General features: G+C 45.7%; 1 protein-coding gene across 1 annotated transcript; it reads left to right on the forward strand.

The window, feature by feature from the left end:
- Window positions 1-5,500: 5,500 nt before the first annotated feature.
- Window positions 5,501-6,967, forward strand: LOC101527488 (beta-defensin 103A). The gene is made up of 2 exons (XM_004590879.2): window positions 5,501-5,558; window positions 6,817-6,967. The coding sequence occupies exons 1-2, from the start codon at window positions 5,501-5,503 to the stop codon at window positions 6,960-6,962; spliced, it is 204 nt and encodes a 67-aa protein (XP_004590936.2). The 3' UTR covers window positions 6,963-6,967.
- The last annotated feature ends 7,792 nt before the right edge of the window (window positions 6,968-14,759 follow it).

The following is a 14,759-nucleotide window of genomic DNA, read 5'->3' on the forward strand; positions in this document are numbered from 1 at the left end:
ATCTCCAAGGGCAATGATGCAGCAGCACCAGAGGGCCAGCTGGGTCTCAGCGGCTCAGTTTTAGAACTTCGAGGAAAACAGGAGCTGAGTCGGGCATGGTGGGTCTGAAGAACCTTGCACAGCAACCTCTGCTGTGAAACACCATCTCTCAATCCATTATTCTCCCCTGTTAAGAATGAAGGACTAGGAATGGCAGTGTGTGGTGGCTACAATGTTAACCAATACTGAGCCTTGCTAGTTCAGTCAGACAGTAAGATTTGCCCAGTTGCTCTCTCCAACTGTCCCACAATGGTCATTTTCAAGGCCTTGACTCTGGGCAGAGAAAACAGGCAAGATCCTGCTGGGAGCCTCTTCCTTCCAGACCAAGTCCTCTTGCTCTAAGAACCACAGACAGGCAGGGAGCCCAAAACCCAGTTACTATCCCTGGCCATCAGCAGCCCATCCTAGGGAGATCCAGCCCTCAGAGTCACTGACTGTTACAACTGTCAAGAAAACTAGCAAGCTCCTTTTGAAAATACATTGGATTAGAACATGTGCAATTTTCTTAGCTGCCCTTAGCCTTGAAGGAATTGTCGTGGAGGTCAGAATTTCAGGTAATTTAAGACTTAGGTTTAGTTTTCCACAAATTCATAGTCCTCCCCCCAGTGAACTACCAAATCAGATGCAACCATGTTTGCTGGATTTCATCAGAGTAGACCGTCACTGTCTGAATCTGGTCCTGTGCTTTCCTGCCTCTGTGCTCTTGCTCCCAGAGAATTCTTATGTCTGTCTGCCTGCTGCACCAGGTCGGCCAGACCTTGAGTCCTACGGCTCATGCCGAGCCACGAGTCCATCGTGTGCAAACTCTCCTCCCTTGCCTCACCCTTCTATTGACATCTTCTCACTGCTCTTTCTCTGTGCAGTGGATGGATTGCAGTATCCCATCATGTGTTCAGAATTTGGGGGTGTCTGCAGGAAGCCAAAAGAACAACACTGTGCATACTTACCTGCAAGGTGCAGCAATGCAAAGAAAGTCTGCTGCCCAAGGAAGAAACGAAGCATTCGTTCACACACAGAAGGTTTGGTGGAAACATACGGCTCAGTTACCCAGTGTGAAATAAAGCCTGTGCTTCCTCTGGACCCAGCCCCCATAGCTGTGTGGTCTCTGACTTGGGTTTAAACGGAAATGGTATCCTCCAGAGCTGCATTGCTGATTCAGATGCTCGAAGATAGGCAAACATGGGCCAATAGAGCTAACTAGAAGAGCTGGCTCTGTGATTTCCTGGGTTAAGGTACTGCGTGCACCAGCATCCAGTACGAGCATCAGCTGAAATTCTCGCTGCTTCACTTCCAATCAAACTCTCCGCCAATGTCCCTGGGAAAACAACGAGATTGACACAAGTACTTGAGCCCCTGCGCCACATGGGAGATCCAGAAGACACTCACTTCTAAAATGCCCAAAACAGCTAGAGCTGGTTCAGATCCAAGCCTGGATCTGGTACTGCCTTTTGGGTCTCCAACATGGGTCAATGGGACTCAAGACCTTGATCTGGCTCTCCCACATAAGGAACTCGGACTCAAGTCCTTGATCCTAGTGTGTCTCAGAGCACTGCAAATGGAAGGGGAACCAAGACCGAATCCAAGGCTAGCCACTCCAGTGTGGCCTGTGGGAATCCTAACCGCTTCAGCAAAAGCCTGCCCTACCATGTCTACTTAACCTATGTAACTTACAACAACAGTGGTTATAAGATTAACACAGCTGCGAAAGAGAGTTGCTGAGCCACTCAGAGTATGAGAGAGAGAAAGAAAGAGAGAGAGAGAGAGAGAGAGGTAGGGTTGAAACCTGGGACTTCCCTGGTGGAAGTCACATGCTAGATATCTACATGGCCTTGATGTTGACACCGTTCAAGGAAATGATACATTTTCACATAGCTGCAGTTCAATTGCCTTGGGCTAAACAGGAAATGAATTGCTGTCTGTGAATTATTGTTGGAAGTATAGATGCTGGGAGAGCTTAGCTAATTTATTCAAGAAATCCACATAATCAAGAATAGGCTAAGAGTTAAACTTGTACCACCTCCCTCCAAAACTAATGTTTGAACCACCCACTCTGCCTTCAACCAAACCTATGTCAATCAAATTCACGTATTTTAAAGCAATTTCTTGAAAACAATATGTTGAAGGAAAATCTGATTTAAGCAAAAAACATAAATATAGCATGGTCTCCCCTTCAATTGAAAATCTGATTTAAGCAAAAAAGATAAATATAGCGTGGTCTCCCCTTCAATTGAAAATCAGGGCTCTGAGTGCATCTGGTACAATAGTTTCCACGATGTGCATTTCTGAGCCCTGTGATTCAAACTCGGTGGCAAGAAGGGGTAAGACACAGCTCTTATCAGTGCTGTGAGTTCATCTGCTCGTCTATCTGACAGTCCCAGTGTAACTGCTATCGCTTGAGATGCTGGAGTTACAACAAACCAAGAAGAAGGAATACAGCCTTCTAGTGCCTCCGTGGAGCAGAGTAGAAGCTAAGTACATCTCTACCTTCTGTCACATGGCATTTCATCCTAAACAAATACTACTCACTATGGCCTCAAAACACAGAGTTGCTTCACAAAGTTGGTGTTGTGATGGACTGTCCTAGCTCCAGCTTCCACAATATCCTGCCAGGAAAGGTGATTTTGATTTCCAGAACCTTTTACAAAATGGTGGTGATGCCTTCAAATGCCTCCCGGTGTTTGAACAAATATGTTGGTCTGGGATTTACGTCCCTGTTGTCTGTTCTCCCTGTAGAAAAGTCAGTCCCTTCCCGGGACTTGAACCCTGAACAAGGGCTGAGTGTGTTATAACCCTCCACAACCCAGTCAGCTGTGTTGCTTTTATCCTAAGAGACACAGCAACACTGCCAAGTGTACATGTACTGTGCCATAGGCACCTTCCTTTAGTATTTAAAAATACCTGCTATTGCCCATATCTCAAATTCTCAATAGAAGAGGATAGGTTGATTTTAAAAAGACGGAATGTTGGGCCCAGCACGGTGGCCTAGCAGCTAAAGTCCTCGCATTGCACACACCAGGATCCCATATGGGTGCCGGTTCTAATCCCGGCGGCCCTACTTCCCATCCAGCTCCCTGCGTATGGCCTGGGAAAGCAGTCAAGGATGGCCCAAATCCTTGGGACCCTGCACCCGTGTGGGAGACCTGGAGGAAGTTCCTGGCTCCTGACTTGGGATCAGTGCAGCACTGGCCATTGCACTTACTTGGGGAGTGAATCATCGGATGGAAAATCTTCCTCTCCTTCTCTCCTCCTCTTCATAGATCTACCTTTCCAATAACAATTAAATAAATCTTAAAAAAGATGGGATGTTTACAATTCCAGAGTTCCCTTACGTCTGTTGATTAATGCTCAGCCCTGCATTCAACTCTTCTGTGACACTTATCAGAATCCACCCTGTAATTATAACTTGACTGACTTCCAATTTGCCTAAAACAATGCGATACTTTTTGAGAGACAGAAAACCAGGACTAATCCCTCTGTGTGTCTCACCCTTCTTTTCTCACACACACTGAGTACGGGGAATCAGGTGCCCCAAGTGTGCCCACAGGATCCAGTCAGCCACAGAAAGCCTGAACGTACACCCAGGGTCTTGGTGGACCCCTTACAAGTGTAGTCACACATTACAATAGCCAGACAATGCCAGGGTGATCTTAACTCAATAGTCGATCAACAGACACAACCCACTGATCAGATTCATTGAAATATTAAGTCTATGTTTTTTTTAAGGTTTATTTTTAGTTTTAATTATGGAGTAAAATGAAAGTATTTTACTGTAAAAATTAAAAGTAAGACCTAACTATACCTAATGCTAATAAACTTGTTAAAAAAAATTAAAAGTTAGAGGGTCCAGTATAGTAGTCTAGGCTAAAATCCTTGCCTTGCATGCACCAGGACCCCATATGGGCACTGGTTCCAATCTTGGCAGCCCCGCTTCCCACCTGGCTCCCTGCTTGTGACTTGGGAAAACAGTTGAGTGCAGCCCAAAGCCTTGGGAATCTGCACCCGTGTGGGAGACCCAGAAGACCCAGAAGAGGCTCCTGGCTCTTGGCTTTTGGTTGGATCAACTCTGGCCATTGTGTCCACTTGGGGAGTGAACCAGTGGATGGAATATCTTCCTCTCTGTCTTTCCTCCTCTCTGTAAATCTGACTTGCTAACAAAATATTAATCTTTAACAAGAAGTCTATAAAACTAAATAAAAGAAAAAGGAAGAAGGGAAAGTGGGAGCAAGGAGGAAGGCGGGTGGAGTGGGAAGTATCTTTACACTATTAAAACTGCGTGGAATGCAAACGTTCACTCCTAATATAAATAAGTTAAAAATTTTAAAAAGTAATTGGAAGGCATAGTGAAGAGATAGGGAGAGAAAGGAAGAGGTCTTGGATCTGCTGGTTTACTCTTCAATTTTTTTTTGAAACAGTTAGGGCTGGCTAGGCCAGGCAGAAGCCAGGAACCACCACACTTAATTGGAGTCTTCCATGTGACAGTTACCCAAAGACTTGGACCATCATCTGATGCCTGTCTGGCACATCAGCAGGAAGCTGGTTCAGAATGTGGAGTAATTGAGATTCAAAACAAGTGCTCCAATATGGCACGTGTGTGAGCAGTAGCTTACCCCACTTTGCATTACCTGAATATTTTTGGTTTTCTGAATGCAGTTTTCCTAGTGGAAATCTGTAGCCAGTGGAAATCACGGAATGCCTGGACTTTGCTGAAACTACCTTAGATGCCTCTCATGAAGCACACTCTCCATAGGAAAGGGAGTGTCCCTGTAGGGTCAAGTCAACCTGCACGCTCTCTCCAAGGAAGCAATTGGACACCTGACTCACAAATGAGGCAACGATGAAGTGCAGGAGGTGCTTTTCCTAGCTCATAGCTCCTTTTCACTGGTCAGAGACCACGGGGTCAGTGATGCTAGAATGTAATCCATTTTCACAACTTTCTTCACTACCTACAAACCAGTCCTGTCTCCTGGTTCAGACTATGTCCAGGAATGGATGGATTTTGATTTCCAGGATGAGTGAGAAGTGCTATTAGAGTATAGGGTTGAAGCACTGGGAGTATTATAGAAAGAGGCTGAAAATTGAAACGCCCTACAGTGTTGGACAAGCTATCCCCAAATTACATGTCCTGGGACTTCTCTTAAAAGGACCAAGTGTTTCCCACAAAGGCATTGTCTGTATGGACACCCAGACTTGAGCCAGGTCTGGACACCCCAGAGGACACCAGGAGTGTCACACAGCCCTACCAGCCTTTGCTACATTCATGGGGTTTGTCATTAGCTCCTGGGTGAGCAGTGAGTGGGTGTGTGCTCAGACGCCGGTATGACGCATGGGAAGTATGTCAGTGTCATCACCGGACCATCACAACAATTGCAGCCATTGCTTGCTTCTGCCAGTGGCTGGGGCCTTTATAAAGCACGCACGCGCTTCTTGATCCAGTCTCGGCTTGCTGTGCAGCCTGTCGGCCATGCGGATCCATTACTTCCTGTTTGCCCTGCTCTTCCTCTGCTTGGTGCCTGTTCCGGGTAAGACGGGCTGGGCAATGAGGCTGAGGGAACTGGTCTGTGGAATTTGGCATTCTTCTGGGAGTTTTTTTTTTTTTAATTTGTATAAGGGGAATAGATTTTATATATTTCATATATACAGTTTTTTTAATCTTATTTGTTATTTTAATTGGAAAGTCAGATACACAGAGAGGAGGAGAAACAGAGAGGAAGATCTTCTGTCTGTTGATTCATTCCCCCAGCAGCCACAATGGCCGGAGCTGAGCCGATCGAAAGCCAGGAGCCCGGAGCTTCTTCTGGGTCTCCATGTGGGTGCAGGGTCCCAAGGCTTTGAGCCATGCTCATCTGCTTTCCCAGGCCACAAGCAGGGAACTGGATGGGAAGCAGGGCTGCCAGGATTAGAACCGGTACCCATATGGGATCCCGGCATGTGCAAAACAAGGACTTTAACTGCTAGGTTACCATGCCGGGCCCCATATATACAGTTTTAACAGCATAATGATACTTCCTACCCATCCTCCTTCCTTTATTCACTCCTTTTAATTTTTACAATGACATGCTTTCAATTTACAATCATAAGCTTAGCATTGCACTAAATAAAAAATGAACAAGTAGAGGATAAGGACTATGAACAATAATGAAATTTGGAAATGTCGATTTCATATATACACATCGCTCTTTGTACTTTGTATATTAGTTACAATGAATCGGGGTAAACATATTTGTGTTAGGGAATAGCTTATTTCACTAAGCATACTGTCTATCATTTGATTGTATTGCTTGAAAACGGGCATTTCTTTTTTTCCCTGAAGAAACCTAAAGCAAGCTTCCCACTTAATGCTGAACCACTCTTGAGATGAACTAGCTCACAAAGCTGTACTCTTCACGCAGACTATTTCAGACATGGGAGGACGTGGTATTAAAAAGCAAAATTGATGCACGAAGAAAGATGTGGTCTGGGAACAGAAGCACAGATTTCCATCTTGCTAAGCTGAGTGGCTGCAAAGCCCTCAGGCCGCCCGAGCAGCCAGCTCCCCCACACAGCCCTCTAGGGAGTCCCACTTACCTCCCTACTTCCTCCGCTCCTCAGCTGAACTTCCGCCCACACACACATTGCCTATAGGTTTAGTTTCACCTTTACCAACTCTTGTTTGTGTAGAGAAAGCAAGAGAAATGAAGACATAAAGGCACAGTCGAGTTCATTGAGGGTTTCCAAGAGCCTTGTATCTGCAGCACATCTTCCTGAAACTTTCTCAATTGCTCTATTTTCTCCATGCAGGCAATGGAGGGATCATAAGTGCGGCACAAAAATATCACTGCAAGTTGAGAAGGGGTCGATGTGCTGTGCTCGGCTGCCTGCCCAAGGAGGAGCAGATCGGCACCTGTTCTCTGAGTGGCCGAAAGTGCTGCCGAAGAAAGAAATAAAAAAAGAAAAATCCAGAGCTTGATGAAAGCCTGTGAAGTGGGAGAATGTCTTCTTCAAGTTTGTAAAAGTAAAATAAAATTAGAGTTTTTTAAAAAGAAAATTGCTGAAAGCTTGATGATCCTTGCAATTCTGGTCGCTGTGTAGACAATGAACCCGAGTGACTCATCTGTCATTGAAATGCAGTACATTCACCCAGAAATCGACACAGGAACTCAACTTGCTTACCTGAAGTTATCAGGTTCTCTTCCTCTTTTGTCAGTGTTGCGCATCGGGAAGTCAGATTCCTACTCTCCTGCCATCCTCTGCTTTCCTGTGTTCTGTCTCTTGGCGTTTGCTGGATCCTCTCCCCATGAACTCATCTCTTCATCATCTCTTCAAGTGCAGTGCATATCTAAGAGGCCTTCCCAAATCCCGAAAGCTACTCCTCAGAGAAACAGGCAGGTTGGCTGTTCCTCGGGTATCCCTTGCTTTCCCAGCACGTGACTCTGCTCTGCCATGGAATCACTTACACCTGACATGGAATCATCCCTCCATAGGTTTTTAATCATCCCAAGTGAGTTACAAATTCTGCCTCCTTCATAGAAACAGCTGATTGCCTAAGTAAATACAGATGATCTTTCTCACACATCACAGGGGTCTGGCTTCAGCTGTCCACTCAAAATCTTGCTGGGGTTCCATATTGTGTAATGCTTGGTGTCAATCTCCATATCGGATTGGAGGGACACAACGAGCGAGCACCTGCTGTGGTCAATTGCAAAGATGCTGCACGGGCACTTGTTGACACAAACCCACTTCATCTGGAGAGCCCAATGTTGACTGCCTGGCATTCTCTCAGTGTGGACATGGAATGATTCCAGCAGAGGATATGGGGACTGGTCATCCCTAAAACTAGTCTCCAACCCAGGCACTGGGGAGGAAAGGCCAGAGCTGGAGGGACCTCACTTTGCGTCACAATAGAGTTACCTGGTATGGGAACTGCCCCGACAGTACAGGAGGAGGAAACCAGTCGGAGGTGAAATGGCCGTTTTCAGACATTGGGCAACAGCTGGTGCAGGACTAGGGTTGCCAAATGTGGTGTCTATGCACAACAGACTCTGAAAACACTACCAGTAACAGAATTTTTTTAAAAAAATTTGAAAATCTGGAAATTAATGAATTTGTTTCTAATGTGTTGAAGTAGAAATCCTAAGATCAAATCAAGCATTTCTAACTGATCAAAAATGAAAGCACAACATACCAAATTGTGGAAAAATTTTAAGGCAATACTTAGATAAATTTTCTAACATTAAATGTTCATGCAATATAAATGAGAGAAAACAGCACAAACTTATTGTGGTTCCATCACAAGAGAACAGAAACATGACTACAGAAAATGGCACAGTCCTGTAGGAAAAAATTGTATGTTTTTGCTTGTCAAGAAGTGGCAAATGTTTTGCAAGAGATGTTTATTCCTATTTAAGGATTACACAACAAATACATGTTTGAAATATTACACACGGTGCGATTTTTAAAAATCTTCTAATTATTAAAAAAAACTAGAAGAGGAAGTTAAGCCCAAGTTAAATGAAAAGGATAAAAATGGATAAAAAGAAAATAGACACACAATTGCTTTTAAAAATAAAAACATGAGTCTCCAAAAGGATCAAACTGTTAGACTTATCGCCACCTTCATTAAAACAATTGCCAGAAGCCCCGGGTACACACACACTACCCTCGGCTAGCAGGAAAACCATGCTGATCTGTGCCGTGGGGACACAGGCTGGCAGCTGCCACCAGGCCGCCTTGTTTGCACTGTCACTTCTCACCTTCCCCAAGGCTGTACAAATTCTCCCTCCCCCACTGATCTCTGGTGATTAGTTGGAAGGCAGTCACGGAGAAGCTGGGTTTTAGCCAAGCTTGACTCTCACTTAAGTTATCAGAACATCAGTGACTGTGTGATGACAGGGGCTGATTTTGTTTCAAAGTACCAGTCCTGCCACTTAGTCACTAGAAGACCTTGGTCACATCTTTAACCATTTAGGGCCTGGTATCTTCATTTATGAAATTAGGAAACACCTCTCTGCGCAGGCTTTGCTGTTAAGGATTAGATTAAATCACTTGTTAAAAAGGGCAGGTGTTGTGGCACAGAGAATCAGGCTCCCACTTGGGACACCCGTGCCTCCTGTCAGAGTGATGGTTCCAGTCGTGGCTACTCTGCTTCCTGCTAGTCACCTAGGGAGGCAGTGCATGGTGGTCCAAGCACTTGGTCCCTCCCGCCCACACAGGAGACTGGGGTGGAATTCTGGCTTCACTGAGGTCCCGGTCTGGCTATTACAGACATCTGGGAAGTAAGCCAATTGATGGCATCTCTCTCTTTCAATCTCTCTCACTCTCCCACTCCACCAATTAAATAAACAAATGGTCATAAGCAAGTGCCCATGCAAAACAAAAACCCAGGATACCGGTTTCAAATGACAGGTGTTAAAATCGGAAATATTTTTTTTTAAGATTTTTATTATTATTGGAAAGGTAGATATATAGAGAGGAGGAGAGACAGAGAGGAAGATCTTCCATCCGATGTTTCACTCCCCAAGTGAGCACAACGGGCCGGTGCGCGCCAATCCGAAGCCGGGAACCAGGAACCTCTTCCGGGTCTCCCACACGGGTGCAGTGTCCCAAAGCTTTGGGTCGTCCTCGACTGCCTTCCCAGGCCTCAAGCAGGGAGCTGGATGGGAAGTGGAGCTGCCGGGATTAGGACCGGCGCCCATATGGGATCCCGGGGCGTTCAAGGCGAGGACTTTAGCCGCTAGGCCACGCCACCAGGCCCGGAAAAATTGTTAAGGTCTGAAAAATGTACAACTTTCCTCTTTACAAATACCTTCTCATTTATAGAATGTAATGGAAATAATCACAAAGGAACAATATAAGCTTATAAATTTCAGAAAATATTGCCAGTGCCATAATTTTATAGAATGACACTTTATTCACGGAATAACTTGCTTATTCATACAATTCTCCGGCCCACTTTTCTATAGACCTATCCACTAGACTTGAATAATTTCACTCTTAATTTTGAGAAGACTCACCTAATACAAGTGTTGCTGAAGCTATTTAGAGTAACCACATTGGGCGAAATTTCTTCAAACGTAAGTTCTAGTGAATCTAGTGAAATTTTTTTTATATATATATAAAAACCCTAAACAATTAAGTTTTATCTAGATTTGAATTTAATTTTCAGTGTAAATTTGTGCAATGGAACTTTAACATTTATTCTGCGTTTTCTCATAAGAAGGCAGGCCAGGGGCTGGCACAGGATCAGTAGGCTAATATGGCACCTGTAGCACCAGCATCCCACATGGGCACCAGCTCTTACCCACTGCTCCACTTTGAACCCAGCTTCCTGCTAATGATCTGGAAGGGCAGTGCCTCCACCGACAGCCCACGGCCTTGGGCCCCTGCACCCACCTGGCAGACCAGGAAGAAGCTGCTAGCTCCCAGCTTCAAACCAGTCCAGCTTTGGCCACTGTGGTCATTTGAAGAGTGAATCAACAAATGAAAGATTATCTCTCATTGTGTGTGTGTGTAACTCTTTCAAGTAAAATAAATATATGTTTTAAAATATATGATAAGGTGTTTTTCTCTCTCCCTGTAACTCTTTCAAGTAAAATAAATATATGTTTTAAAATATATGATAAGGTGTTTTTCTCTCTCCCTGTAACTCTTTCAAGTAAAATAAATAAATGTATGTTTTAAAACAGATTATGAGGCCCATAAAATACTGAAAATGCCTGCATGGTTTTAGCTCACTTCAATACTCTTTTTAAGCACTCTGTTCACCTGTCTTAATAAGAAAAAATTTAAATTGTACATGTTAATAATTGACTCATCTGAAACTGTGGAAACAGAGCATTCTTTCCTGTTGAATGCAAATGCCTTTTACGAACTTAATTTTTTGTGTCTGAGCCTGATCATGCTTCTTGAACAATTCTAAACCCTCTGAAGAATGTAACAATTCTGGCATGCTGCACTGTCACGCCCGCGGGTGCACGCTTCTTGTGCAATCCTTTGCTGGCAGCTCACTGCTGGAGCACTGTGTGTGTCCTGGGAGTGGATATCTGTGCAGAGGCCCTGGGGATGACTCATGAAGCACTGGCAAGAAGTCCAGTACCGCCCCATGTAGAAGCCCTGCTTTCTCTCCAGACGAGAGAAAGGAAGCAGCTGCACAGATCCTTCAGCTACCAACAGTCTCAGCCCCAAGGGGCTTGGGCTGCTCCAGGGAGGAGCGAATTTCAAGGGTCCATAGCAAACGTCCCATACAACCTGCTTTTATACACCACTTCTGTCCAGGTGTGTGCTCCACAGTCTCCCCAGGAAAATACAAGTCCAAAAAAAAACCCTTATGAGTCTGGCTGGCTACTGGGGAGCACTGCACCAAACACCTGGGCCCCGAGCTGTGAAGTCAGCCCGGACATGGTGTTAGTGAACACTGAGCAGCCCTGCTTTCTACAATCACTGGTGAGGAAGTCCTTGGTTTTCCAAAGCATACCCCAGGTGTGGGCCACTACTCTGGTCTGGGCCAGCTTCCCCACTGTGGCCCAGGGACAGCTTCCACTCCCTCCCCAGTGCAGGGAAGAGGCTTGGGGACAGCATTCATTTTTATTTCCCCCTTTAAGGAACTAAACCGTGGGTCTCGCTCAGTCCAGGTTTGGTTGTTTGTATGCATGCAGAGCCTTGCTTTGCTGTGAGCTTGTGAAATGAATTTGTGGATCACCTGAGCTGCACATGTCCCCACATCCAACAACCAGGCACCCGTGTTTGTGCTGACACAAGCTCTTCCTCCCTGGAGCAAGACAGTGACCCTCCTGTGCAAGACACAGCTGCCCCTCTGGTGATCTCTAAGCAGTAAGCTTTGTTGCCAGGATGAGTGCAAAGGTTCACCTGCCAGCAGGCCAGAGGGAAGCTGCAGCTGTAGTCTCAGGAATTCCTGAGGGACAACCAGCCTGGTCTTGTCACCTACTGCCGGGGGCACTAAAGCCCAGGTGCACAGTGTAAGGCGTTTTACAGAGATCGTGTCTGGGATCCACTGTGCCTCTTCGTCTAACAGGATCTTCCGCTATGCACTGAGAGGCAGGCAGGACAGAAAGTCTTTAGACAGAAATGCCCTTTATAGTTGCCTGGGTTGGAAGAGGAGTGGGAAACAGACACCCTCCTGGGAGTGAATGTGTGGGCCACTGTGTCAGCTTCGTAGCAACTTGAAACTTGTGAGTCATTAGAGACGTGCAAGTCAGGCTAGGTGCCAAATATGAGAAAAGCGGGTCTCCAAGTAGAGCAAGCTCTGCGCCTTCATGGAGCCCCTCAGCGGTATGGCAGCGTCTCTCAAACCCCGAGGAGACATAGCCCGATCCAACTTGGGACTTAGATGAAAAATGTACCAGGGAAAGTTTAAAAAAATTCAACAGGCGTAAAGTCCTGACTTAGAACAACTGGGCAGACATGGATAGCGAATGACAATGAGGAATTTTTCTTTTAATCCATATAAATGTATTGTGATTTGGGGGGAATTTTTCCTCATTCTTAGAAGATGCATGTTGCAATAACTAACATAAAGTGTTATGATTTTTGTCTTTCTGAAACGTTAGTGAAATTTAACGAACATAGCAAGCTTTCAGTTGTGTGTGGCATGGTGGTACAGCAGGTAAAGCTGGCACCTGAGCCACTTGGCACCGCATGTAGGCACCAGTTCATGTGTCGGCTGCTCCACTTCCCATCCAGCGCCCTGCTAATAAACCTGGAGAAATCAGCAGAGATGGCCCAAGTGTCTGCGCCCCTGCTACTGATGTGGAGTGTACGCCCCTGCTACTGATGTGGAGTCTACGCCCCTGCTACTGATGTGGAGTGTACGCCCCTGCTACTGATGTGGAGTCTACGCCCCTGCTACTGATGTGGAGTCTACGCCCCTGCTACTGATGTGGAGTCTACGCCCCTGCTACTGATGTGGAGGAACTGAACGATGAACTTGACTCCTGGCTTTCATGGTGGATATCTGGAAAGTGAACCAACACATGGAAGAATTTTGTGTCTCTGTATCTCCCTCTTTATAACTCTGACTTTAAAATAAATACATAATCACTTTTTAAGATATTTGCTGTTAATGCAGGCTGAGCATATACCAGCTTTTGTCACATCCCGTTTTTCCATTTGTAGCCTGGAGGAAATCAACATCAGGAATGAAAGCGCCTCCATCGAGAGTGCTCCCAGCATGGAGAAGCAAAGTCCCCAGGAATGCTGGCGACTGCAGGAACAGGCCCTGAACTAACGTGGCTCCTGACCCAGACCTCCCGTTTCTCCTCCATCACTGACTTCCTCTTTTGACAGAAAAGTCATTGCCAATCTTACCCACACAGTAGCATTGCCCGCTTCCTGTGCCAAAGTCTCTGAAGTCAAGGGTAGAATATTGGTTATCAGAGGTTGCGGAGGGGAAGTGGGAGAGAGAATGGTGACCCCAACACAAAAATGCTGGTAAACATTAGAGTGGATGAAAATGTAAATTACCGCGATTTAAACACTTCATGTTGTAGACGTGTTGAAATGGCACACTGTGTCTAACATGTAAGTACAGTTCCTGTGTGTTGGTTAAACACACATCTGGAGGAAGGCATTTGGTTTAGCAATGACTGATGATGCTGATGAAGATGTCTGTGTATCACTTCCAAGTACCTGGGTTCAATACCCGACTTCAGTTCCCTCTCTCCAGCGTCCTGCCAATGTGATAATAGCTCAAGAAGTTATGTCCCTATCTTTCATGGCGATGTCTGAGTTCCTGGTTCCCCATCATCACCTCCAGCAGCTCCAGTTGCGGACATGTTCGGGAATGAAACATGCCTGTCTCCGTGCCTGTGGCTGTCTTTTCTGCTTCTCAAATAAATTTGTATTTTTAAATTTTCTTTAAAAAGTCTTCACCTTGGGCAAACCATGGGTCTTGGACACACAAATTTAATGACAACATCAAACACATAGTGGCAAAATCCCTCGTGTCATTTCACAGCACTATCAAATTTGACTCTGAATTATGGATTTTTGCTGCTGCACCTCTGTCTTTCAAACTAAGGGGTAAGAACCACAATTAACACAGCTTGCTTTCCATCTGTTCATCCTGCCCTTGAACTTCTATCGGATGGGATCAATGCCCCTGTGAGCACTGCACACTCTGTGATGTAGAGTAAGGGGACGCTGTGAGACACTGCATGTGGCACTGGCTCCTAGGGAGCGGGGCTGTGCAGCAACAGGGAGCTCTGAAGATAGGACTTGGGAGCCTCAGTCTTTCTCCACAAACAGTAAGTGACCGAGGGGTGCCTCCGCACGTGTCCAGTGAAGGCGGAAAGGCCACAGACTTCACGCTGTTAGGGTGTGGTGGTGCTGCTGGCTGCCTGCGTGGCTGAGGGAGCCATTCACAGCTTTGTCATGCATGAACTCTAAGAATCATCTAACCGCAGCGGCACGCCCCCAGCTTCTCTCTGACAGAAAGACCGGCACACCTGTCGTTGACTCACAACCTGTCATACTGGGACAATGTTGAATTTTAGAATTTCACCATCTGATAAGCCAGGAGGTCCCTGCCTTTCTCTGCTCAACCTGCAAAACTCCCTTTGCTGTGGAAATCCTGACTTTCATTGGGGTTGGAGCAAAGCCAGCATCATGACCAGGAAGTGTGTAGGGATGGGTGCGACTGGATGAAACTCTTCTCACTTTGGCTCAAGATGGTCCTCCAGCCTTCAGGAAAAGCAGTCTGCCAATTTCATTTATTTATTTATTATTTA

Source organism: Ochotona princeps, chromosome 7 (genome assembly GCF_030435755.1).
Source record: "Ochotona princeps isolate mOchPri1 chromosome 7, mOchPri1.hap1, whole genome shotgun sequence".
In the NCBI taxonomy this organism is placed as follows: Eukaryota; Metazoa; Chordata; class Mammalia; order Lagomorpha; family Ochotonidae; genus Ochotona; species Ochotona princeps.

Bases quoted from the DNA above. Each gene is read 5' to 3' on its own strand.
- LOC101527488 (XM_004590879.2), top strand. From the start codon at position 5,501: ATGCGGATCCATTACTTCCTGTTTGCCCTGCTCTTCCTCTGCTTGGTG. The intron at 5,559-6,816 runs GTAAGACGGGCT...TTCTCCATGCAG, and splicing joins CTGCTTGGTGCCTGTTCCGG to GCAATGGAGGGATCATAAGT.